Source organism: Falco rusticolus, chromosome 6 (assembly GCF_015220075.1).
Source record: "Falco rusticolus isolate bFalRus1 chromosome 6, bFalRus1.pri, whole genome shotgun sequence".
In the NCBI taxonomy this organism is placed as follows: domain Eukaryota; kingdom Metazoa; phylum Chordata; class Aves; order Falconiformes; family Falconidae; genus Falco; species Falco rusticolus.
In genome coordinates this window covers 42,046,046-42,073,054 of record NC_051192.1, presented here as the reverse complement: position 1 = coordinate 42,073,054, position 27,009 = coordinate 42,046,046, and the positions used below count along the sequence as shown (strand labels likewise).

Genomic DNA, 27,009 nt, shown 5'->3' with positions numbered 1-27,009 from the left:
GTTTTTTTAAGACATGGTTGACACTACTAAACATTTCAGTATTGCATTTAAGGTTAGTGTAATGCATCTGTTAAACTGCTTTTTGGTTTTGCTTTTTCCAAATGCCACAGAGAACAGAAATGTGATGCAGTGGGTAGGTTCACCAAAGCAATGGATGATGGAGTTAAAGAGCTGCTGACAGTGGGACAAGAGCACTGGAAGAGGTGTACAGGGCGTAAGTGTCCCTTCTGAACTCAGCAGTCATTTCTGTGTTGGTTTTCTCTGTGTTGGGTTTTTTTTTGTCATAGTTTTTGTTTATAATTCAAGGCACATTTTAAAACTAAAGGAAATCCTGTATTATAATGAGAATTGTGTGGTGTTCTGGCTGCTCTCAGTGTCTGAGAGTAAATTGTGCAAGTTTTTTGGTTGGGTTTTTTTCTTTCTGTTAACAGAAATATCTGGTCCCTGCCCATAGGTTTAAAAATACTAAAAGTTAAATAATTCCTGTAATCTAGCTAAAGCCCTTGTTGGACCTATTCTGTATTTGTCATTTATCTACATTTCAGTAACATGGGCAAAATAGACCTGTCTATTTAAAATCATTATTGCATTTTATTAATCCCTTATTTAGGATTCTTGCATGCCAGGAGGAGTGATTTAAAGATAAAATGAGTTAAAAAAAAAAAAAGAAAAAACAACTTCATTTTAAATTAATCTTTAGCCCAATTCTTTTTCTCCTATCTTGTCTCTTCCTTCCCACAGATATTTAGGGTTGCAGAACTTCACACCAAGTCCCTATGACTCTGCCTGGGCTCTAATTTCCTAGTCCACAGCAGTGTTCAGTGTTTGTGGCCACCACAAGGCAGCTATTGAAAGGAAGCAGGTACTACAGCTGAGGATCATAATAAGAAACACTTCAGGGCAGGCTGTAGTGTCTTGGGTCGCCAGACCTAGCACATAAATCTCCTCCACTTTTTTTCTTCTTCTTCTTTTTTTTAAGTCCCACCAAAAAACATTGTCCCCAGACTTAGGAGTAAGTACGTTTCCTGAGTTATGTCTTTGCAGCTTTCTAATCTGACACTGCAGTTGAGTATCTGGGGCTGACCAGAGGTCACTGGAAATGTAGAAGCTCAGTCTTTTCTGGTAGTGATTATATCAGACCTTACTATGTGTAGGATGTGAACTTTAAATTATTTATGTTTCCCCACTTTGAAAAAGAGGGTTTCTTTCTACTGTGTTAGGTTTACAGTTGAATTCAATGGTCTTAAAAGTCCAGCCTAAATGAGCCTATGATTTTGTCACAGACACTCCTGCTTCTCAAAAATAGTTATAATACAGGACACAGCTGTAATGTTGAACAGATTTTACTTCACTAGGAAATGATACTGGGGGGGAAGCAGAGGGCAGGGGAAAGAATAAGGTCCCTCCGATGAGACTGGAAAAATAGCATTGCTTCACAGTTACAGAAGCAATGGTCAAAACCACCATAGCTAAGGGCTGGCTGGGATTTGTGCTTACGGTAGAAATCCAGTATTTTGTTTACTACTAAAATCTCCTTAAATTACGACACTAGTGCTTTAGGTATAGAATTACTTTTCTTGTACTTAATAGTTAATAATTAGTTAGCATAGTAAGTCAGATGTGATTGTGTTGAAAACTTTAACTTTTAACTTTCCAGACATTCATTCTGAATGGAAAAGGGAAACTGGAAATGAAGGATGTGCAAAACTGAAGAATTTCAGTAGCCTCTTAGGTTTCAATTTCCTTGTCAGCTCTAGTCCCAACTCCTAGTCAGAAGTATTTTTGGCATTTCCTGAGCAATGGTTACATGCATTCAATTCTATGATATTTAAAATGACTGACAGTGGAAACTACTTAAATGCAAGTGAGAAGAAACCAAACGTTCTTCACTGAAGTTTCCACTGGGGATTCAGTAGCAGGTTAATGGCCGATAGCAGAATTTCAGTACTCTGAATGGTACCTGTTGTATATAGATATGTATAAAGAAATATTGGTTGTCATAAATAATTTAACTTCTGGTCAAGAACTTGATCAAACATAGTCAATAAAATTATGCAGTTCGAGGGATTTGGATTTTGGTTATTGTGGTGTTTTTACCCTGCGAAGGGGTTGCTCTGTGAAAATCAGATTGTGTGGGATGCTAGAGCAACTAAAAAACTTTACCTGGACACTGTACCCTCTGAATACAATTTTTTCAACAACAAAAAGCACATATACTTGTGGGTTTTTTTCTGCTAGCATAGGTAGCTTATATAAAACCTGCTTTTTCTTTTTAGGCCTCTGGGGTGGTGGTATTCAAAGTGTTACTACTAAATGCACTCATAAATCACAGCTTATTGACTTAATTGTGAGGAAGGAATTTATGCATTCATTTCATTAAACAGGTTATGAAAAAATTTATTATTCAAATACTTGCATCAGATTTTGTCCCTAGATAATCTTGGGGTTTAGTGCCTTTAAATATAGAATCCATTATTTGAGGGGTGTTCAGGTCAATATAATAATATCACTTTAAAATATATCGAGAATAGATCTCATTAATAACCGCAGCTCTTCTCCCCCACCCCCAGAGGATAAAGTCTGCTTGTGAGGGGGAGAAAAAAATCTTGCTGTATGCATAGGAGGGCTGAGCTAGGAGTTCAGTGAGAGTTTTGTTGTTGTTTTTTTTTAATAGTAGTCACACACCGTTTCCCCAGCTGTTTGCGGTTTTCAAGAATACACATTGCATTTGTGTTATCCAGTTGGAATGTCTGTAGCAGGGTGGGGGGTAAGAATATGACTGTAAATGCTTCACTAGAGGAAATGTAAAACCTATTTGGTTTTGACATCTTCTGTCAAGTTTTGGAAATGCTGCAGATTTAGTCTCACTTAACTCTTGTGGGTTTTTGCTTCTGTTTCCCTCTTTTCCCCCATCCTTTTCCCACTTCCAGCACTACCTAAGGAATACCAGAAGATAGGAAAAGCATTGCAGAGCCTGGCACTGGTCTTCAGCACTAGTGGATACCAAGGTACTTCTAAAGCTTCATCTGTACTTTACTTAACAGAAGATACTTTAATTACATCGTGCTACATTTTTTTGCCAAAGATCTTAATGCTTTCCTCTTTGAACTTTGGATGTCAAACATGATTCTGGAAAAATATTAAAAACTTGTTTCCCTGTGTATATTATGGGGGGTTTATATTCTAGTCTGCAATCTCGTTTTCTCTCATTGTCTAAACATGGTGGGTTGTTGTTGTTAGTGGAGTTTAGCTTGATTTCATTAATACATAATCTGGACACTGACCTGGCTGACAAAACATGCTGTAGCATTTTTTGTTTGGTTGGTTTTGGGGTTTTTTTTTGGTGATATCAAAGGAAAGGGGAGAAAATGCAGCCTTGACAGTATCTTTCAGGGAACTATTGCGTGACTTCATGAAAGAGCTACTCCACATAAGGATGGAAAACTTAACTATAAGATTTCGGTATACTATTATGTGGGCTGGAGGGTTCGCTACTGTAGCCTTTTCTTGTCCTTTACCTTTCCTTCTCCTTCAGGAGCCCTAAAATAGAGCCTGTCATGTTAGGTGTGAAAGTGTGGGAGGGAAGAGGGAAAAGGAGGGCATCAGTTGCTCAGTTCTCCTAAAATGTGGTCTTTAGGCCAAACTTAAAATCCTGCTTTGATATGTTAAGTTCTGCTGATGTCTTCCAGATAACTGGAAAATACAACCTCATAACCCAGAAGGAGCTTACTGAGTCCATTTTCTCTGAGATTCTCTTGTCAAATTTCTTTTTTTCTTTAATAGCAAAATTGCTCTGTTCTAAGACCTTAAATGTTAGAGCATAGTCTTCCTGAAATCTTTCAATCTTTGGACTTCTAGTTGACCAGTGCTTATTCTGACTACTCATCTGTCCCTTGCTTTGTAGTCTTAAAGCTTTTTGCCCCATAAACCATGTATTAAAATGCAAATGCTTCTGAAACACAGTTTCTCTGCTTCTGGAAACACTGGAAATAGGCATCGTCCCTGTAGTTTGGTTTCATCTTTGTCCTGTATTTCACAGGATGACTGCTTCTTAGAATTGGAGCATAGCATATTGCCTAAGACATTACTTTTGGATGTGAGAATCAAGCTAGGGATATGCATAGTTAGGTGCTCTTAGCATAGGTTAGAAAACTGTAAATTGCAGTCAGCTACAATCTCTAGCAAGAATTCTTGAGAAAGGACTAAAATTTGCTTGAACACACATTCTTTTGCCAGGGTAAAGGGAAAACAATATGGCTTAAAGCTAGGATGCAAAATTGCAGATTGACCTTACGAGGGAAAGCTGCAATGTGATTTTGAGCATCTTTGACTGGTATGAAAAAGTAGATCCCATGATGCTTGGGAGCAAGGCAAGGTTGGTTGGTTGGTTGCTCAGTTGTACCCTAGTATCTTGCTGAGGAAAATGCCCTTCTCACTGGTGTCTTTGTCCTGATTCTGTATGTTGTACTCTTTTTAATAACTGGTACACCAGTGTATTTTCTCAGAATTAATAATATATGGGATGCTTTGCTTTTTCATTTGGGTTCCCAGGAAGAGAGAATTAAGTGCAGTGCACGTGTTACTTCAAATGTCTTCATCACTGCTGCCCTTGCTGTCCTGCCTGCTGTTCGTGTACATTTTCATTTGATGGTTGCCACAGGTATGGGTCTGTGGTTTAAGCAGACTCTGTGCAAGAGCTTTAAGCACCTGGATTTAAACCCATAGGATGCGGCTTTCCTGATCTCAGTGTTTAAAAGAAGGCGTGTTTCTTCAAATGAAGTACTAGCTAGGCTGGGTATGGGGTATGATTTTTCTGGACTGATGATATAAAGGAATGCCTCCTTCAGCATGCTTAAAGGCACTCAGTTCAGTTTCTGTTGGGAGATGAATCTCTTCATCATCCTTTTTTTTTCTTTTTTTTCTTCCTTTTTTTTTTAATATTCAAGTTGTGGAAATTTTAAGCATATCAGGCCACTGAAGTTTGCAACAACTGATTTGATGACATGAACATTTCCAGCTACTGGTAGCTGACTTCTGGCACACTGAATACATTGTTAGTTGATTCATTTGCAGAGTTAGGATGGGATGGATGTACCTGCTGTCCTTACCTCTTTCATCAGTGCTGCCTGCTTGCTCTATGAAGCCTTATGTGTAGTGAATGTTTCCTGCCTTTTCTGATTTCCAGCCGAAAATGTTTAAGATAGCACCAGGCAAGACACACTCATTGATCTGACTCACTCAAGCTCTCTTTCTTATGCCGCAGAATGAGCCTTATCAATTAGTTTCCAGCCACAGTGCATATTAGGAATCTGTCCCCAGTATTTTCAGAGGCAAGGGTACCTTTTAAAACTTAAGGACACATTGAGAGGTTCTCATTTACCTTGGCCATAGGCTTATTTACAGTCTGATTTGTTTTAAGAACGTGTACTTGGAAAGTATGATCCTGGTCCCAAAAAGCATATTGACAATTGCAGAGTATGCCCAGAAGTGTCTTGCAGCCTGACATTACGTTGCCTATCTTATTGCATCATGCAATGCTCTTAGGCGAACACAGCCTTAAATAGCATGGCTTCTTTTTTGTGGTGCCAAATCTGGGCAAGTCATTGTCCTATATTAAGAAAATGTGAATGGCTGGGGTATGCCATTCAACTGGTAAGATCTCCTAATCCTACATCACCCCTCAGAAATTTTGTTATGCAGTTACATGGAAGTTGCACTACCTGCCCGCTAGCAACAGGCACGTCTTCCCTTCCAAGCTGCTTCTGTGCTGAACCGCTACCAGTCCAAGTTGTACCTGTCAAGAAGAATGTTGCTACAAGTAATTCCCTAGTACATCAAACTTCATCTTTTTCCTACTCCTGGATTCTGTTAAAATGTGCTTTGAGAGAAAAGAAAACAAAAACACTTCTTGGCCAAAAAAAAAAAATTCTGCTGCCTCACTCAAGTTCCGTTAATATGCATGGTGTAGTCCATCAGAAGTGACGATCACTGGCATTTACCAACCAGTTGAACTGCTAAGAGATGCTCTGCTAAACACCTCCAAAAGACTCCTTGTAGTTTTACATCTTCCTTCATCTCTCTATGTCAGCATGCAAGCCTTTGAATCAATGAAAATACCATTTTCTCCTTGTAGTCAGGTTAAAAATATCTGTAGAGTATTACTGGCCAGTTTGACTGGTCTTTTTACCCCTTCAGTGATTGCTTTTAAGCCCTCTGTTTCTCATGGGGATGTATGTACTGCACACGGCCCTAATTTTGTTTAAAATGTCAGCAGCATGTGGGGCTTTCTGTTTTTCCATTGATTAAAGAGCACCTGGCATACTGGTATATCTTTGCACTGGGACCCAGCTCAGCTTTCACAGCTGGAGTTAAGAAGCTTTGCATTGGTTCAGAAGCTGAGAATGCTAGAAACAGCCCTGTCCAAGTCACAAAACTCCAACCAAACCCTGGGCTGACAACAGTGATTGGGAGCAATCTGCTGCTGGAATTAAAGCATGTGGGTTGTATGTGGTACCTCCTGACAAGGTGGTCTGGTGTAGGGAGGGAGTGACTGACTGAGCAGGGCATGTCGCTGCTGATAATGTACGTTAGAACTTGGAGGCTGTGGCAGGTGAGAAATGAAATCTGACTTTTTAAGGCTGCTGTAGCACTACCTGAAAAAGAGATTGTAGAAGAAAAGAATGCGGCATGAGGAGCTGGAGATACTCCTCTACCACTTGTGTGCCTGTCTATTGTTGGGATCCAATCTCTGGAACAACTTTTAAATATGCTACCAACATCAATACCACTGAAGCATTGGGACAGGCTACCCAGGGATGTAGTGGAATCACCATTCCTGGAGGCGTTTAAAAAAATGGTGCTTTGGGACATGGTGCTTTGGGACATGGTTTTAGTGGTGGACTTGGCAGTGCTGGGTTAACAGTTGGACTTGATGATCTGAAAGCTCTTTTCCAACCTGAATGATTCTGTAACTCTATCCTGTCGTACTTTTGGAAGAGTGTGAGTGCCTCTACTTACAGTAGAAACTCTACCAGCTGGCTGTATGCCCTGCTGCCCCCAAATTAAATGGGATCAGTTTTGCGAGGATTTGTCTAGATTCTTTGAAGCTGCAATCCATGAAGGTCTCATGAGTGAGTTCTGTACAGAAGGAGAGGATTTTCTTTTTCTACTCAAATATACGTACTCTTTCTTTTTGCTTAGATAGGAACAGTGATTGTGTCTTCCGGCATTATGAAAAAAAAGCAACATCTAGACCAACCTGGCTTCTGACTAATTAGAGCCATACCATATTTTATCCCAAAATCTAGGAGTCAGTTGCCTAAGCAGTGGTTACTTCAAGGTTATTTCTGAGCAGACGTGGGGAATTCTGAAATAATGAAATTACTTGTCTACCTAAGATAATGAAATTGATCTCCCTGAAATTTTTTTTTTATAGTTTTACAACAATGTGAAGATACCTTCTGAATTATGTATCTCTTAGGTCTCACAATGGGATTTCATAGAACTGTAGAATCATTTAGATTGGAAAAGACCTCTGAGATCACAAAGTCCAACTTTATGCCAAGTCCACCACTAAACCATGTTGCATGTTAGTTTTATTTTTATTTTACCTGGACAGGCTCAAATAGGAGAAAAATAACTTTCTTTAGTAGTGTCTGTGTTGCTAGACTTACTAGTTCTTAGGATCAGTAGCTTTCCCACAAAGCTTTTGGCTTTATGAAACCAGTCTAATGGAAAGTAAGAAACAATTGCTAGAATTGAAGCAACATGCAGTTAACATTGTTTCCTTCAGGACATGCTAAAATGAAGGAATCCCATCTAATAAATCTCAAACATAGATTAGTCCATATGTTGTAGTACAAGAAGATACTTAATGTTCAAATTAATCATTACTTAAATCAGTTTGATAATTTTCAATTAAGTCACTGATTAATATCTTCAGAATAAAACAAAAATGTCCATAAAATACTAACTGCTGCCTAATATCAAGACATGTCTGAAAGGATGAGAAAAATACTTCTTTCTTAAACTAAAATTCGATACCTGCAAATTATACCTTCCCCTTTCTCTACCTCAATTTGCTTTCCGTACTGTTGACTACGTGCTGTGGACAAGCTAACAAGGATGGAAAAAACCTGTGGTGTTTTGGGAAGGTGAAGTGGCATGAAAAAAAACAAGAATGTAAGGCTTGTATCCATCTTTGTCCCACATAGCCATGTCTTGCTAGTAAATACAGTGTTATGAGCGCTTGTGGTGTTGTCTAGCTTAGGATTTGTGGTGATGTCTGTATTTTTAAGTGTAGTTTGTGGGGCCATTTGATCTATTTCATATGATGATGAAAGTTAGAAACTCACTCTCAAAAGCAGAGATTCTTACAGATCTTGAAAACATTATCCGAGAGTTCCCTAAAGGGTTAGAAAGCTTGTTGGCAAGAAAAAGTTACTTGGGTCACCTCCTAAGCTCTCCAATAGGTCAGAAAAAGCAGGACTAGCATCACTTCTCTATAGGGCATCATGGAGAATTTACTGCTTATCAGGTATGGAAATAATATACTAAAAAATCAGAAAAACAGGTGTCTCTTTGGCTTTGTTAGTTAATTTTCTAGTGTCACCCTTCTCATGCTCCCTTCACTCCCATTCTGGTAGGCTTCCTGTTGCCCAGTGTGTGGGAATACCTGTGTAGTTAAACTACATATGAAATGTGGAAGTGAATAGTGCTAATACTATGGTAGAGCAGTGTTTATGTGGTCCCTTTCGCATTTGTTTTCCTCAAGATCTTCAGAGTTTCCATTCTTTCATATTTTTTTCTAACTTTTATTATTACTGGTTATAAAATGATGCCTAGTCGTTTATTATAATAAAAGAAGCTATTTTAGAAATTTGCTTTGAATCCAGGCAAGTTTCTTACTGTAATTTAAACACTGATGTTTACTTTTAGGAGAATCTGATCTCAATGGAGCAATAACAGAAGCAGGAAAAACCTATGAAGAAATTGCCAGTCTTGTAGCAGATCAGGTAGGAGTATTATGAATGCATTGGCCTAATATGTATGAACATACCACCTATTTGGATCACTTCTGACTTTTTTTTTTCTTTTCTATTAAAACATAACTGCTAATGCTTCAGATGAGTTAAATGAAATTAATATTAATACTTTTAAATGCGCTTTCATCTGCTTTTCTACTATGTGTCAGCTTAGGGGGGATGTGATGGGAGGTATTTCTCTTGGATCAGAAAGCTCACATTATGGTTTATAAAATAATAAAATTATTACTTCCTCTTGAAATGTGTGTGTTTTCTGATGTTAGTGAGCTGCCTTCACTAAAGATACAAAAGGCAAATCCTCTTGATCTCAAGCCTGAGTGTGGAAGTTCTTAAAACTTTCCAAGTCAGCAACTTGGAAAAAAGCTTTCCAGGTCAGCAACTAAGGAGATGCACCTGTGCATGTACATACCTCTATATGTAATGAGATTGTACTGGTAACTCCTTCAGTGAAAATCTGAGGCAAAACCCCTCGCTTCATAAGTTTAGTGTTGAGTAAAACAAAGAACAGAGGCATCCAATCACTGGTGCTCGGTGCCTTACTTCTAAGAGCTTATATTTTAGTAAGGACCTTTTTAAATTTGAAAAACTTACAATAAGCAATTAAGATTTTAGTTTGGTTTTTTTCTATTTGTTCCTTCCCTTTTTTTCACTCACCCTTTTTTGGCATAGTTTCTTTTCTGTGGTGTTAATATGCCACAGATACTTTTACTAATGCTTATACTTTGTTTATTAGCCGAAGAAAGATCTTCACTTTCTGATGGAAACAAATCATGAATATAAGGGATTTCTTGGTTGCTTCCCTGACATCATAGGAGCTCACAAGGTATGTGGGGGCTTTTTCTTTTAAGGACTGAGCAGTAGGAAAATTACAGCAACAAAAGTGGTGATGTTGTACACTGCATTTGTGCAGTAGCCTGTCCCCTGCTTCCAGAAACACTGAAAGCTTCTGGAAACAGGTGTTGGCTTTTAAAATAAAAAATACTTGGAAGGGAGGGAAGCTAGAAGCTATCCAAGATTTGAGAGAAGCTTTGTGATTTTCTTAGGTTAACTTCATGTCCCCATGTGATGAACAGCAGTAGCATAAATTTGTAGCATTTCAGTCTTTACATAGTTGATACTAAACCGTACCAGTATTGTAGGAAAACTTGTGTATACTTACATGGCTAGCTTACTGATAAATAATCATGTGCTGCCTAGAAGTTTCTTTAATATTAAAAAATAGACAATAGGCTTAACTTTTTTTCTGGGGAAAACCAGTCAAACAAAAAAACACTAGCAACAAAAACCAACGCCTTTGTTCTCTGTAATATGAAAGATATCAAATAATAAAACAATGAACTTAGCCATTGTGTCTAGTTTTGGATATTCTGGTGTTGGTTTTGTGGTTTTTTTGGGTCCTAGTGTAACGTTCACATGCCTGCTGTAACATATTTCAGGAAACTAAACAATTTTGAAGTATTAAACAAGTACACAAGTAAATTTTTTTTACCACTTGAAGTGTTAAATGTATAAAACAAGAACATACTTCTGAGAGCAACAAAGATAAAAGCATATCAGGTTTGTGTATTCTTTCTTTAGGACACTTAGAGTCCCTCATCCCACAGAATCCTTGGGGGAAAATGCCATAAAAGGAGAAGAAATGTTTTTTTAAACTTGAAACATAAGTCTACTGCAAGTGATGTGTAATTAGATTCTCTTGAACATTGTTTGGCACAAATATGTTGTCAGGGCGGAGGCATTTCTTTTTATACTTGGTTGTGACACAAGGATTTTCCTGAACTGAAAGTTACATGTTGCAATGACTTGTAGTTTCTTGGGAAATAGTTTGTTGTCTTCTCTTGTGTGATATGCAGGTAAGGTTCTACAGATATTAAATAGTTTGAGGCTTTTGGATGTCTGTGTTGGTCAGCTGTGATTTGACTCTTGGTCCTTTTTCCTTTCTGTATATATGCTTGTGTATTATTGCCTCTGCCAAAGTCAAATTCCTAGTAACTATGTTCATGCCTGTGTTTGAAGTAGCTTTTTGTAAGCTGTTAGGACTCTTGAAAGCAATAGAGTGAAATGACAAACTTGAAAACATGGGAAGGTAGAATCAGGCACGGGGCGTGTGTGTATATATATGTGTTTATAGTGCTCGAGATCAAAATGTGGCCAGTAGCATTCTAGGCTACTATAAAGACCTTTAGGTTGACTACTCTTTTAATCTACTTTTTATCTTTCTGCATTTGGTTTCTACAGGGAGCGATAGAAAGAGTGAAGGAAAGTGATAAATTAGTTGCAACCAGTAAAATAACACCACAAGATAAACAGAACATGGTGAAACGTGTGAGCACCATGGCTTATGCACTACAAGGTAAACCAAATGTTGGGCTAAATGGCAATGTTATAGACCTTTTAAGGACATATCTTAAGTGACAAGCTAGGTTTGTGTTTCGGTTTCAGTTTGCTGGATTTTTTGGTTTTTGTTTGGGTGGGGGGGTGGGGTGTTTGTGACCTGCATATTTTTTCCTAAAATTGCAGTTATTTTGCCCATTGTTTTCCTTCAAATCTCATGTCGCTATTCCAAAAGATACAGGTTTTGGAAACGCAATTTAAAAACAAAACCAAACAAACAAAAAATCAAACAAAGCAAAACAAAAACACCACCCCAGACTGATTCTTTCATTATGAAGTGATATTGCAAAGAAAAAGCATGGACCTTGGTGCAGGAAGCAGTTAATCATGTGCAGAAGTGTTTTTCTGACTCATGGTTCAGTCAGACATGATCCAGTTGAGATTCATGTTCTTGTGGATAAGATTTTTATTTCCTGAATGTTCTTTGAATGAACTTTGTAGGTTAGACATGTTGTGCATACAAGACATAGCACACTGCACTTGAAAAACTGGGGAACTGAGGAGTCAGGGCTTAGTCCTGTAGGATATCAAGCCCTTAAGTGCATCCTTTTACTGACTTCAGTGGGACTACTCTTCACTGACGGAGTTGCATCTATTTTAGCTAACTTAAAGCCAAGAGTATTTTACAGGACAAAGTCAAAGCAGCACACAAAATTGATTTTAAAAGCAAACAAGAAAACTCCCCACCCCCTTTCTGGTCACAGTGGTGCAAGAGGACTGTGCTGTAAAAGTGGTAAACATGGAATAGACCTCTAGGATGACTTTTACAATCTTAGAATATTTCTTCTCCATCTATTGTTATTTCAAAATATATTTTAACTTTTCAGCCGTAAGCTGTGATCTGACAAGAGATGCAGAAAGTGGTGAAAGGTCTCAGGGATTCAGTAACGCTGTTTCTCAGGTTTTTACTGAAACAGCCTCAGTCAAGAATGGGTCAAACACTACTGGCTGTGTCTTTTTTTTTTTTTTTTTTTTAATTTTAAATATTTACAGCTGTGGCTTCCAACTTGATACCTATACCCTTGGAAATGTGAATATCCTAGCCAAATTCTGTTGGAAACAATTCAGGAAAGAGCAGTTACCTCGGCAGGAGAAAATCCTGCTTGTTGTATTCTTTATCAAATCTTTGTATACTCCAATATTGTAAGAAGAACCTGGCTTTATCTAGGAAGTGTTTTTATTTTAGCCATGAGTAATGGACACCCTAACAATCTGATGAACAGTTCCATCACAATTCGAGTGCTGCAGGCAAAACAGGTTGTGGAAGCACGAGAACAGTAACTATGCTGGTAGGGCTGGACACCAAGTTTTGTTGCACAGTAACTAACCTGAACTGAGTGAAACTGTTCCTAATTACAAATGCATTCCTTTAAATAATTTACCTCCTGGGTCTAATTGCAGCTGAGATGAATCACTTCCACAGTAACCGGATTTATGACTACAACAGTGTCATTCGTCTGTATCTGGAGCAGCAAGCACAGTTTTATGAAACGGTAAGGTGTAGTATTTCAGTGCCATTTTCCTGTCACATGCTGTGCTGCTACTTTCATAAGAAATACTTGCAGTACTTAAGCCTCTCCCAGAAAGAAGATTTTTGAAGAATTGTACATGTAAAAAAAAACCCAACAAAACAAACAAAAAACAAAAAAAAACCCAAACCAAAGAATGAGTGAAAATAATACTTTCCTATAGACACTATCCTATGTACATTACTATGCCATATAGACCTGAAGAAAACAGTGTTGAGAAACATTGTTGACAGCTTGATTATTTTTTAATGCCAGTACTTGTACAAAGAATTTTCAGTGATATGCAGTAAGAAATACCTGCTGCACTGAATACAGCAAAAACCATGTGAATGAAATTTCCCTCCCATAGATGGGAAGACAAAGGGAAGGGTCTGTGATTTAAAGCCGGATGTATACAAGTGTGAGACCAGGGGGACTAGAGTGGTTTAGGTGACTTATCAGATACAATAACTCTGAACACTTGATCTACAGCCTTAGTTCTCATTTAACATTTTTCTTATGCATTATTTCTTGTGGTTTTTTAAAAAATTAAACCCAAGAACAAATTTTCTAATGTCATATGCTGGTAAAACATGTGAGTTTGTACTGGAACCTGACTTCTGTCACATAAAGGAGTAATACAAGCAACTGGTTGTCCTTCACAGCAGTAGAAGGTCTCAGTGGGGTTGCAGACCTATCTCTAGGATGAGAACTCAGGTTCCCCATTAGGTCACCTGGCTGTGACACATCTGATGGGGTTAGGCATAGGTTTCCCCTTACCTTCTTTCAGTCTTTTTTTCCAGTCTATCCCAATTCTTCTGGTTGCAGCCTCACCAGTCTCCTTGTACCAGTCCACTCTTCCCAGTACAGGAACCAGATCCATGTTCACCTGTGGGATTACTGGCTACTGTGATAGCTGTGGGGAGAGAGCACAGGAGCTCTGTTCTGATGCATGGCCTTGTTTCAGTAGGGAAATAAATTTCACCAAAAAAATCTGGCTTTGTTCCTCTATCACTCCTACATAGTGCAGTGTAGATAACCTAATAGGCAGGATGACAGCCCTGCCTACAGGACTTTCTTCAACACAACCTGAGCAGTGAAAGCACAAAATGGAAAAGGCAGAAAGTGTATATATAGGAGAAGAAAAGTCTTTATAATGGAATGCTTTGAGAATCCTACGTACGCAAAATCTGCAGTAAAAACGGCAGTTTTTCAGAAAATGAGGGAACAATTAATTTAAGTTCTAAACCTGCAGTCATATATCTGTGTAGTATAAGATGACTACATATTTAATGTGTTCTGTTTCTTTGTTTCAGATTGCACAGAAGCTGAGGCAGGCACTCAGCCGCTTTCCTGTGATGTAAATAATGAGTAGTCAACAATAAAGAACAACTCCGAAGTGCTTTTCCAATTTGGCGGCAATGCTAATGAAAACTTGTTAGCCTTTGCCAGCCAAGAACCACCAAAAAAACCCTAACAACAAGAATCAGTTGTAGAAAAAAATAATTATTTAAAAATTTACTTTATCAACTTAAATCATAAGATAAGGTTCCCTTATACTGAATGCTTTCCCATTTTTATCGTTTAAATAAAAACAGCTAGATAATGCTGTCAGTTACAGGGGTCTAAATTATCAAACTGGTAGTTGCCATGGACTTCATGCAGGTTTGTGTCCACCATATGTTCATCCAAAAACTCTTCATCAACATCAGTTATGAATTTGTACCTTTTTTAAAGTGGTAAAGCAGATAAGCTTGAGAAAAATGTCTTTAATACTCATTATGTTCAATTTCAGCTCTAGTGATTCAGTAGCCAGGAGGAATTATATTCATGTATGTTTCTGGTACATGTTCATGATAATCTCCAGAATGAAATGAACACTTTGTTCCAAGTTTTGCTTCCCATATGCAGCCATGGCATACTGTTTCCATTATGACGTCTGGTAAATATAATTCATTCTTCCCTTTTTTCTTCTAACTAGATCTTGTACTTGTGGCACAACATCTCAGAGCTTATGTCAGGCTCGCTCTTTCTCACTCTGCACTGTGTTAAGAAGACAAAGTACAAACAAGGAACAAGCCATTTGGGAAGGTGTGAAAAGCAGTTTTCCATACCAGCACTTTGACACCTGCCGATCGATGTTATGCTATAGGGCACTGGTGTTCCTCAGTGCTGTACAGGCCCAGGTTCCCTTTTACCCCTCTGACAGTTTAAAGTGTTTCAGCAGAGGGGACACTGCCACATCCAACCCAAACTAGTAGAAGTCCCCAAATTCCAACTAACCTCAGGTCTTCATGTAGTAGTATGGTATGCTGTTGGCTTGGGTTAACTTTTTGTTACCTTCTAATGCAAACTAAAAGGTGACAAAAGTACTGAATAACATCGTTAATTACCACACAAACTCTGTGCTTTGATCATAATCTCTTATCAAGTGGCCCAGTGTCCTCTTTCATACTACTGAAATAGCATTTGAAGCCAAGGCTTTTCAAAACAAAAAAGCCACCATCAACCCTTCTCACAATGGGCACCAACTATAGTAGTTCATATCATGCCATAAGCAAGCAGGAAAGCCAAAATGCAGTTTTTACTAGTGTGCCTAGAAAATAAACATCTTGGCAAAAAAAAAAAAAAATAATTTAAAAGGCATTTTACCAATAAGCCATTCTAAGTGACGGGTACAGTCTGCTGGTTGACTAGTTGCCTTATTCTGTTTTGCATTGGTGTTACTTTTGTGTGCTAGAAGGAAAATCTGGGTCTGCCTGAATAACCTGAAACCAAACCAAACCAGACTAAGCCGAAGTCTAGATGCTTTTCAGTGTCATGGGTTTTGTTCACGTTTTATAAACCTTGTCTTTTTCTCCTCCCAATTTTAGTTGTTCGCTTCCAAAATTCCATAGCGCAGTGTTGTTTGATACAGCCATTTAAATATGTACAAATTGTAAAGAATGTGTATAAATGTTTTACACCAAATGTAAGATCTGCTTGCATGTAGAAGCAGCTTATATAATAAATTGTTACAATGTGTACAGTAAGTTCTGAAATCACTTTTTCAAGCCAGCATTTTTTTAGCATTTGTATATTCACTTTTTGGTAATGAAATCTCTTTGTAACAGACTCTTAATTTGGGAGGGGAAAGGGGGGGGTCTTTTTAGCAATCTTTAAATAGCTCCATATGCACTGAAGTTGAAGGTTCTTTATCTTGAATAGATTGTTCTGGAGTCTAAGTGTAAGCTGTGCATTCCCAGTGCAGGAAAGCTATGATAGTAGCAACTATGTGAGAGATGCAACATTTTGGCAAAAAAAGAAAAACTGTTTAAAGACTTCTAGTAAAATGAAGTTAAACTGATAATAAATATTTATGTATATCCATCAGACTATCTTATTTTTTTCTCTGAAATCGTCACGTTACTTTTTAACAGGGTGATGCAGTATGAGGCAAATCCTCCTTGTAGCTTTTCATCAGCTTACATACACTGGCCAGCTGAGGAATGAGAAAGCATCCACCTGTCTTCCATAAAGCAGGCATCACAACTGAACGGTATAATAGTGCTAGTGACTGCAAACCACCAAAGGCTCTGCATATGTTGTAAGCTTTCATTATTCAGGTCAGTCCAGCTTGTCGTTGATGGAACCCTCCTGACTGCAAATAAGTAGTAGAGCACAGTGCTACTGTGTATTCCTGGCTTTGTCGGCATCATGTTGACCCAGAATAGAAATTTGATTGTCTTTAATACCAGTTTTTAAAATTAGACATCAGTAGTGGCATAGTTAGGTTGGTGAGTTGGGAGCAACAGAAAATCTTCACATTGAAAATGCAGTCGTAGAACAAGAATAACAAGTTAAAGTAAGACTTGAGCAATGCCCTCCTGAATTCTGTTTGTCATAGCTGAACAATTAATCTCTGGAGCATAATAAAAGTCTTAATGCTCTTTCCTGGCTTATGCTTTTCTTCGAGGGTGAGCCAAACACTGGCATTATCCCAGTGACTGTTGGGTTTAACCTTAGATTTATAATTGCTTATTCCATTACTGCTAAAATATTAAATTAATTTTTTACACAATAAAAATGTAGCTATACAAAGGGGAATGCTACTTGTATTTCTTGCCTGCAGTTAATTCTGCATGGGATTAGAGTGCAGTAGCAGAATGTGTTGAAATATATGGTATGTTTTTGGAAGGGTACTGTTTACTGCAATTAGAAAGAGTATTCTTAAATGCTATAATTAGGCCTAACTTTGCACGAGTACTGAAATTTTTACATTTCTGAGCAATTTGTTTTCTATGACAAAGTAGTTGAGAAAGTATTACTATAACATACACTTTATTCTGTAGATTCTGATTAAATAACATACATCAATTTTACTGCTACCAAAATTAGCCTTGTTCGGTGCAGCAGAATAATTCAGGCTAACAGCCTTGTAAAGAAAGAGATGCATCTCTTGTGCTGTGGTTTCCTTTGACATACACCAGACACTTTTCCAATCTGAATTGGCCAGAAGTACTCTGCAGCCTCGTGGCATGCAGCCGTCTGCAGCAAGCAAAGCACTTGTGAGGTAGGCATCATGCTACAGCTGCTTCTGCCTTTCTTAGTGTTTCACACTGAGACGTGTGAACATGCACCAGGGGAAGGTGAGTTGAGTGTGGGTCTGAAGTCTGTTGTTTTTTCTACTCTACATACTTTCCAAATTGTTCTATCACTCTTCTGATAAAATTAACACCAATAACTGATATAACAAACAAGTATGGAACAGGAGAGGTAACCACTTGGGCAGTAAAAAAAAAAATAAAAATTCTTTTTCTGTCTAAAGAGCCCCTAACAAAAATAACATCATAGAATTAAAACATAGGGCTGACCTGTAGTGTGGTGATACCAGTTTTACCTATACTATTTTAAAGGACATCTGAGTCACAAATACACATTTTCTTGGAATCTTGGGAGATTCTTCAACATGCCAGCATAGTGCTTCCCATTAAACCAGCATGTTGGCACTTGAAAAGCTTTCCTTTACCTACAGCACCTTTTCTTTAAGTTGTGTGCATATAAAAAGCTACCTCTAAGCTTGGGTTTTCTTTAACTAGAACAGTTAACCAACGTATCTAATAGTTTTCCCATACTAGAAGTCTTTTCTGATGTTAAAGTATATCACCTTTCTTCCCTAGCTGCATAAAGCTTATTTGTTCTCATGCTTATGCCAGTCCTGATCACACATGCCAGAACAAGCATTGTAGTTCTTGCCTTTCCAACAGAGTTACGCTGCCAGCTCATGGTATTATGCTATGCTAGTTTATGGTATTAATGCCCATATTGCCCTGCTGTGTTGCTGCCCAGCTGTGTAACTTCCATTCAGTGGTCAAATACTTTATGTAGAGTTCTGTGCATCTATCATGAATGAAATATAATTCCCAACCACACTTTTAATTTATAATGTTCAGTTCTGTCTGTATTTGCAAACCCAGACCTAGTTTGGGGTCATGCAGGGTTTGGTTTTTTTTTTTGCTTTTAATAAACTCATATTACATTGCAATTATTTAATAGACTTCTAGGATAAGTTTTCAACTTGTCTTATGCCTAGCTAATAGTCACCATATTTAAACACATTTTCTTGAATTTCTTCTAAGATTTGAATGTGAGAAATTTATCAAGATTATTTCTAAACTCCATCTGGTTTCATCTCTGTATCCCCTGTTTTTAATGAGGCTAATCTTCCAGTCAAAGGAGGCTATTTTGACTGTTTACATGGATTCTTCTCAACAAACTTAGCTTAGCTGGTTTTTTGCTTCCTCCCCCTCCCTGGCTCTTTGTACGTCAGTTGTGACTTTGGGATCTTTGCAGGATCTTTGCTGACACAAGTCAGTATCTTTGGGTTACTGAATTTAAACTGGCATAATTTCCTTGTTTTATAAAGGTAAAAAATGTGTTTGCCTATTTTTAATCTGGGCCTTTTAATCTTTCCAAATTGGTCATTCTTTCCTAACTATTGTGATTTTTTTGCCTTCCTTCAGATTCCAGTTAGTATGGCTACCGCCTTCCTGCTGAACTTTCTGAACTCTAGCTTCTTGCGATCTACAGAGTTAAAAGCGGTTTGCTTCATGATAGACTTAATTAGTTTCTTTCAACCAGTCCTGTCAATCTGAAGCCAGCTGACTCATGTTTACTAAACAAAGTTCTTCTCTTATTCTGGCCTGTGGCTATATTCTCCTGTTGTAAATGACATCTTTTTCTGTCAGGGCTGAAGTAAGAAGGTGTCTCATACTTACTGTTTTCTGTTAACAGCAGACTTTTGCTACCCTTAATTTTCATCTTAAAATTAGCATCTTTGAAGACTGTTCAGTTTTTAATATTATTTGCTAATAAACTTACTTTGTCTTAGCACATGTTTATCAGTTTAAGGTCCCTTTTAATTCACATTGCCTTCTGTTGCAATTAAATCTCAGTAGATCCAAATCTAAAATTGTTACTCTTCACTTGGTATCTTTTATCTTCTGAAATGTCATTCCCCAAACAAACAAATGATTTGACAAACTGTTATTCCAAGAAATATTTTTTCTAAAAAATATATAATGGAGTAGAATTTTAAAGTTATAATTAAGTTGCTAGCTCCAAGAGGTTTGTTTGAGGTTATCTCAGCAGACTAATGGTAAAAGGTAAGAGTATAAAAATAACAGAAAATATAGAAAGATTGTGGAGACTGAAAAAAATTTAAAATGTAGTGGTTTGGTTTCTTTTGAACTGTATGTTACTTATTTAGCCTGTTACTTAGTTATTAGTCTGTTCTCAAAGAGACTCGCCAAGAGCAAGGAATAGGGGACAAGTGATATATGTGTATGCATGTATATAGGAATGTGCAGCATTTGTGCTAGTTAAGATTGCTGAGTCAGTCCCTCTGGGATGACAAGCCTGCGAAGAAAGGTGTAAAACTGAGAAAAGTGATCTGCCAAGTGAATCAGTAACCAGGCAGGTTCTTTGACCATCTAACAACCGATAAAGGGGAAGGGAGGAGAGAGGGATACAGGAAAGAGTATTTGTCATTGCCCAGCTTAGAAGAGGCTTGGCTGGGGCAGTAGAAAAAAGGCATTGCCTGCAGGGCTTGGCAAGGCAGAGAAAGTCTGTGACTCTGGAAAGGGGGAAAAAATATTAAAGGTCTCTGTTAGGGTTTTGAATTGCTTTTCAGCATTTCCTGAAAAGATTTACCCAAAGGTAAGAAGCAATGAGAGAATGGGCAATGGGCAGTGGCATTAATTTTGTTTAGCTGTTGGGTCCCTGCCAAAAATAACTACACTATGGAGCCCTTATGCATTTCAACTGTAACATGTCTCTTAGGAAAATGCCTTCGTGCTGGGCTACCTAGAAGGGATGAGCTTAAGCAGCTGGGATCAGTGAGTCAGTGGGCTGTGCGGTCCCATTTACGTGAAGGGGTGACCAACAGAAAGGCTGTGTCTGTAAGCACAGCACTGAGCTTAGGGGAGGAAGAGCACTGCACATTAGCTAAACCAAAGCAAGTCAAGTGCCCTGGGACTGAAACACAGCTGCCTGGGGGTGTCCGGCCAAGGGAGCATGCTGCAGTCTGATGTTTCGGTGTCTCACTGTTTCTTCAGGCTTCCTGCTGCCCCCAAACAATGTCTGCCCTGAGCTAGCAAAGATCAGGGAGCAGTATGAAAGCCAGCACCAGGTGAGCTTTCCAGTTACTGGTTTCAGTAAATTAACCTGCTCTGAATGTACATAATTTTTCCTGTAGGCTTCCTCACAGGAAACGTTAGTGGAGGGATGGATGGACGGACAGACAAGTATTTGTACCTTTTGCCATCACACACCTGTACCAGGATGTGCGAGTATTCTCTGTGTATATTGCTGACAGGGAAAGAGGGACAAATGAATTGCCATATGCCAAGAAGGTAGGAGGGCTGAGGATGGAACCCAACTGCTAATTCTGAGGGAGAAATTTGATGCTGAAATCCACCTAAATTCAAAACTGCAATCCCCAGGCCCCTACCCAGCTTCCTTCTCCTCCTTTGCCCTGCTCTGGCCCCAGACCCTTCAGCTGATGCCTAACTCCAGAGCCCCTGACAGTTTACAATGGCGCAGTTTCTGATACGTGCAAGAAGTACCTATTAAATTGCTTGTCATAGTATCCACCCACATCCACCTGCAATTATATGATGCCTCAATGACTAGTGAATTTGGTCACCCACAGGAGACTTGAAAATAGTGGGACATCAGACTGGAGTTTACAGAATGGGGACTGTGAAGAGCAGTCTCTCATCCTTTCAGTACCAAAGGAGAGGGTAAAGGGACTGAAAACTGATAAATTGAGAGGCAAGCTTTTAATTTGTGACCATTTATAGTAGAATATCTGAAGAAAATCAGTCTGTTAACAAAAAAAAAAAGTGACAGTTGTGAATTAAACTGGATGCTAAATTTAACAGTACTTCCAATACAAAAGCTAAGTATTTATCAGGCTTCTTTCAGATCTGTAATTACATCAAGATAATTAGGTTAGGTGAGGTACTAGCTGTTGTACTCTATAGTCCTTGGTATACAGAAGTGGTAGAGGTTTCTAGGACAATGAATTATCTTAGAACAATAGTCATGTTAAAATAATTAGCAAATAACATTGCCATTTCAAACAGCTCAACAAAACACAAACTCATTGTAATATTTGTAAATCTAGATAGACTTTAATCTCTTAATCTTATTAAATTAAGAGATTAAATGCATCTCTTTATTGTGCTTACTTCTCTGCTTCACATTTTGGGGAAAGAGTATCTCCCTGCTGCTATGTGATCTTTGTGCATTGCCTGCTCATCTAGACCTTTCTGGACCCAGCAAAATTTATTACACTCCTAACATAAATTGCACTGTATTCATTTCGTTGGCATCTCTCAGACTGCATCTCCTGCTAGGGCAGGAGGATGTCATTGCTAGTATGTTCTTGCCATTCCGTAAGACTGTCTGCAGGGCTTTGGATAGGATGGCATCCCCTTATGATACTACCAGCGCTCACAACTGTACTAGGAATCTGAAATATCTACTGGCATTTCTTAAAGCCCCTTAAAATGTTTATGTGAAAATCCCATCTTTTTTTTTTAATCTTTTAAAAAAAAAAATAAATCTGCCACTATAATGTCCAATGATATGCTGGAAACGCAGACCTTCAGTAGCCCAAAACAAGAGTGCACCACTGTTTATCCAATGTTCATCTATTTATATTATTATTTTTAATCAAATTTTTTTCAAAGCCAGACACTGGATCTTGTCAAGTTTGGTGCATCCAATAATACAATTCACCAAGTCAAACTATTTCCAAAGGAGAAGGTGCCTCAATAGTGAGGGCTATACAAGGATGAGGGACAGCTTTCTAATTGTTGACCAGTATTTTTAAGCTCAGTAAATATTTGGTTTAAAAACTCGGCAGCTGGAAGATAAGTGAATGAAAAGTTAAACACAGCATCTGTAGCAATATAGTAGCAAAATATAAAATGGGCTGCTTGCTGTTCGGATGGAGTTGCTGAGCTTGACGCTGCCCCAGCAGGTTCCCTTCTGATTGCGCTCACCAGGACCGCACTGCTCAGGACTCATTATGCTAGCAAAGAAAGTGGAGAAGTAAGGAACCTTCATTTGTCTTCCCTGTTTAAGTAGTGACATTTCTGGCCAAATCACACCTACCAAACTTAAGCAAGGGCTTGCTTGTTTGTTTGCTTGCTTGTTTTTCTCCAAGACAAAGTTTTGGGAAAGAGGTAGGTACAGAACATCCCTTCCCTAGCATTAGCATGTTTATGCTTACTTGGGAGTAAACTTTACTGGTGTAACAACTACTGCCAGTCTATCTGGTTATAAACGCAGTCTTAATGCTTGGCAGAAAGGAAACAACAACAACAAAACCCCCAAAAAAATCACAATGCAAGTGTTTATGAAAATCTTCCAAAATTTAAACCAAATTTGCCATCACTAAGAGGAGGTTGCTATCCAAAGGCTGCTGTACTGTAAAATGTCTGCAGGATGGCTACAGGAGTTGGATCTATTTGAATGTGGCGTAAAATCAGCATGAGAAAAGGGCAACTTGCAGGAGCAGCAGGGGCTTCAGAGGGGATTGAGGGTTTGATCTGCTCCTAGAGCAAGAGTTCAGAAAAGCTGTGTTTGTGGGTGCTGTCTGACACAGCTCCCCTCCAAGTGAGCTGCTAGGCTTATGTTGTAATTATTTAGTGTTAGTATCTAGTAAAAATGACTAGTGGCCTTAAGTAATTTTTTAATAGTAAAGTATACCAGCCCTTCCTGAAGGGGATTTTGTGTCATGGAAAAAACCAAAACCCAACCAACTAACATTGTATTGGGCTGTTGCAAGGGAGCTTGCACGAACACCTGCAGCTGCACAGACAGCACCATGGAGCTGTACATGGTCTCTGGGCTGTTTCTCACTGCTGTGGAGCCAGAGAGCGGTAATGAGCTCAGGTCCACTGCTGAACCCTGGCTGGCTCCAGGTGTGTGCGCAGCACACAGGTCTGGTGATAAACTCTTCTACAGCATGGAGAAAGACAAGACAGATGTGCACTGCTGCTTTCCAGTTCCCCCTTGACCCCAGGATGTAATGACACCTTGTCTGGCCCTGTGCAGAGCCTGCTAAGATCTTACAATGTGTGTTGGTTCTGCTCTGTGCTTTGCCAAAAAAGGCTGTGCTAGAGGGCTGGTGGCCCTGAAGGCACAGAGAAGGTGTGAGTATAGCTGGCTTCTCACACAGTGAGTAAACAGCCCTGGAAATCTGCCCCAGGATACCTTGAGTGTTTTCTCCTGTGGGACTCCAGCCACCACTAAGTTAAACTCAATAGCCAGCACTAGGCAATATTGCAGATGATCATAAAAAATATATTAATCTATTAAGTCTAGTCAATGTGCATAGATCTGTCTTTTAAGGTAGCAGATTGCTTAAAAGTAGTCATTTTATAATGGTTTCTCTGCAATATGTTGGCCCATCCACACATGAGGGCAGCCTTCTCAGTGGCAGCTTCTAGAATTAAACTGAGTTTGTTTACTCTGTCTTCTAAGAGGCATTTTTAAGCTGAATGAGAGCATCTCTGCTTTCATTCAGGCATGCTAGGAACATCTGTGTTTCCATGTGGAAAAGATCTGCACCAGTTCTGCCCCCTCCATGTAGTTTGCAATAAATCTCCAGGACAAGACAAAGTCTATTTCAAATTTCTGGAAGGAGTAAAGAGAGAATTCAGCTGAACTCTTACTAAAATATGCAGGGAATATTATTCAAGGTAGCTACTCTCTAAGAAGAGCACAGGAAAGCTGTCATTGCACCCATCTTTTTAAAAGACACAGGAAGTGATTGCAGGGATAATCAAGCAGTAACTCTCCCTATGCATGAAGATCACTAATAACAGAAACTAACCATCAGCGGACCAGTTGGGCAAAAAGTGTCAGAGAACAAAGCAGGGAGAAGGGAGGGAGAGGGAAAAAGAAGAGGAAGGGTAATGGGAGCATAAGGAAGAGAAAATAAAGTTGGTGATGAGGGCAGCAAGGAAGGCAATCCAAATAGCTAATGAAGCAGAATTAATGAAAACAGCAGCAAACACGTTGCACGAGGTGAATGACAGACTGGGTGTGTGACAGAAGTAGGGCTGTTGCTTTTGACTTCAAACAGAGGGGAAAACATGAGCACTGGTGTCATACTCCAGCTTCCCCTGCCCTCCAAAGTTAGTTTTGTGTGGCACTAATTTTCACACCCCAGGAGCTGGCTTCCCCCAAAATCCACAGCTTTGCTGAGCTTTTGCAGCCACACCCACACACAGTCTTTCCATCACCACCACCATCCCTGCTTTACCAAGCTGCTGAGATTATTTTTGCCTGCCTGTGCTCTGTGTTCACCCCTTCCCATTTACACCAGCCTGCCTGGGTGCTGCTGGCGTACCTGTAATGGTGTGGCTGCTACCAAAAGTGAGGAAATGTCCTAGGGATGGAGTGCAGACTAGAGGGAAAAGTGGTTTCTCACCCCACTTCCACCCTGATAATTTTTGAGCTCCTCCATTCCCGCACATTTGGAGAAAAAAAAATGTAGTAGCCTGCAAATGAGTTTAGCTCTAATTGCTGTAACTTTTAATCAGCAGGGCCACCAAGCGCTAGACTAGCCTACTTATCTATGTGGACTAATCATTTTTGCTATGCGTGCCATGACCAATCCCCAGGCTAGCAGGGATTGCATGAAGGCTACAGGCACAGGGAAGTCTAAACCACCTGCACCCTGGGTGGGAACACGTCATTCTTAATCAATCTCAAACCCCATAATTGTTTCTACATTAATAGTAGATATGGCATGGGTTAGAGGTACAGGCAATTCTTTTTGTAAAAGCAATGCAAAATCTTGTTTTAGTGAAGGAGAATGGCCCACCTAAATAAACAAGTCAAACTGTCAAAACCCAAATATTGACTAGCAAGCAGAATGGAAGCCTACCTATTTTTACTTGTACATGCACATAGTCCATGGATTTAATTGGTGCATTAAGAATAATGTAACATCCCAAAACGGTTGTTCAAATAACTTTAAACCATGGTATTTCCTCAGTCCTTTTCTTTTCTGGTCTGTTCTCCTCATTCACACACTCTGTGCTGTTTCATCAGCTACCCCTTTACAGCAGCACTGACAGAGGTAACACTTCATTCTACAATCCTCCTTTCCTTTCAAGAAAAACATATGTTATTCACTCCACGTTCACCATAAATTATGGAGCTGTGAAATAGCTTGACTCCTCATCCAGTTTTCTCTACTTTACTGTTTCAGTTTTTCTTTACCCTTTTCCAGTTCATGGCTGGTGTTGTACTGAGGAACTCCATTAACTATTCTGATTTGAACTAGTTCATATTCACGGGACTTTTCAAACTAGTTGGTCTAAGTCATCTTGTTATAAAGCTGCTGAGAAAAGGAACACCTGAGATTATCACCCAATGCTATTTCTACAAGATTTTTCAAAATTTACGAAAGCAGTTAAAAAAAACCCCAAACCCTCAGTCTTCCATGTAAACAAGTATGTTCCCATTCCTTCATGGAAGCATGTTATTACACTGCCTTTTGCTCCCTTGCTCTTTGGTCTGAAACCCCTCCTAAATCTGAAAATTAATGGGCAGGGCTTTCTAGAACATGAGAAATGCTCTACTGCAAAGCATCTGTTTATAAAATGAAATGAGATAAACAAGCCTAACCTCAATTTAAAAGCACCACATATGTTGTATTGGATGCAACTAAAATGGAAAAAATACTGACGTGTGATAACAGAAGAACAAATCTATGCATGCAAGACAGTTTGGGTTGCTTTGAGAGGGTGACTGAATACATGGCTTTTTTTGATGTGGGTTAATATCTGGCATACAAGTGGTCCATTATCAAAGGTAAAAGCTAGAAATTCTGTATCTTAAGAAAGATGCAGCAAATGAATCCTGAATCTTACACCTAGGGAATGTTTCCCATGGAACTTATATATAAAGAACCAGGGTTCAGAAATTAACCTACTCATTACAGAGATATAAGGCTCCTTTTCTCAGTAGATGTAGGGTGGTGGTACTGGTTGCTAGATAGTGGTTGTGTTTCACCAGGGTAGTGGCACAGATTACTGCTGCCATATGCTGTGTTTAAAGACCTATGAAATCCTGAAGAAAAGTATGAAAAAGTAAAATGCTGATAATATATTGATTTACACAAGATGAAATGAGTCAAAGAACAGCAATAAATTTTGCCCCTTGTGTTCTCTAAAGTTAGTTCTTTCTTTCTTTTGGAAAGCAGTGATTTCATGTGCTTTTGTTACAAATTCATGTTTCTGAAGGGAAGCACTTAGTTTCTGAAAACCCATTGATGTCATGATTTGATTGTATTAAAGTGGTGCTCTCCAAGTAGAGCACTCTATTTTTGTTATCTCTTTTTTGTATCTGAAACCTTTACATGGATAGGTTGTGTCCAGCATTCACTTATGTTCACAAAAAACTTTATTTTTGCTTTAGCTTTGTGTTATGTATGCAAGAAAAAAAGAACTGGCATGTGAGACTGCTTTAAAATACCAGCCTCCTTTGGTTTTATA

General features: G+C 38.8%; 1 protein-coding gene across 3 annotated transcripts in view; it reads left to right on the top strand.

Annotated features, from left to right (window-relative positions):
* The window catches only part of SNX9 (sorting nexin 9), a 63,366-nt gene extending 47,048 nt beyond the window's left edge, over positions 1-16,318 (top strand). For all 3 annotated transcript variants that reach the window (XM_037390910.1, XM_037390909.1, XM_037390908.1), the window contains exons 12-18: positions 111-214; positions 2,931-3,008; positions 8,938-9,014; positions 9,778-9,867; positions 11,283-11,397; positions 12,840-12,931; positions 14,263-16,318. In XM_037390910.1, coding sequence (XP_037246807.1) covers positions 111-214; positions 2,931-3,008; positions 8,938-9,014; positions 9,778-9,867; positions 11,283-11,397; positions 12,840-12,931; positions 14,263-14,310 — 604 coding nt within the window. In that variant the 3' untranslated portion in view covers positions 14,311-16,318. The remainder of the gene's footprint in view (positions 1-110; positions 215-2,930; positions 3,009-8,937; positions 9,015-9,777; positions 9,868-11,282; positions 11,398-12,839; positions 12,932-14,262) is intronic.
* Positions 16,319-27,009: the final 10,691 nt, after the last annotated feature.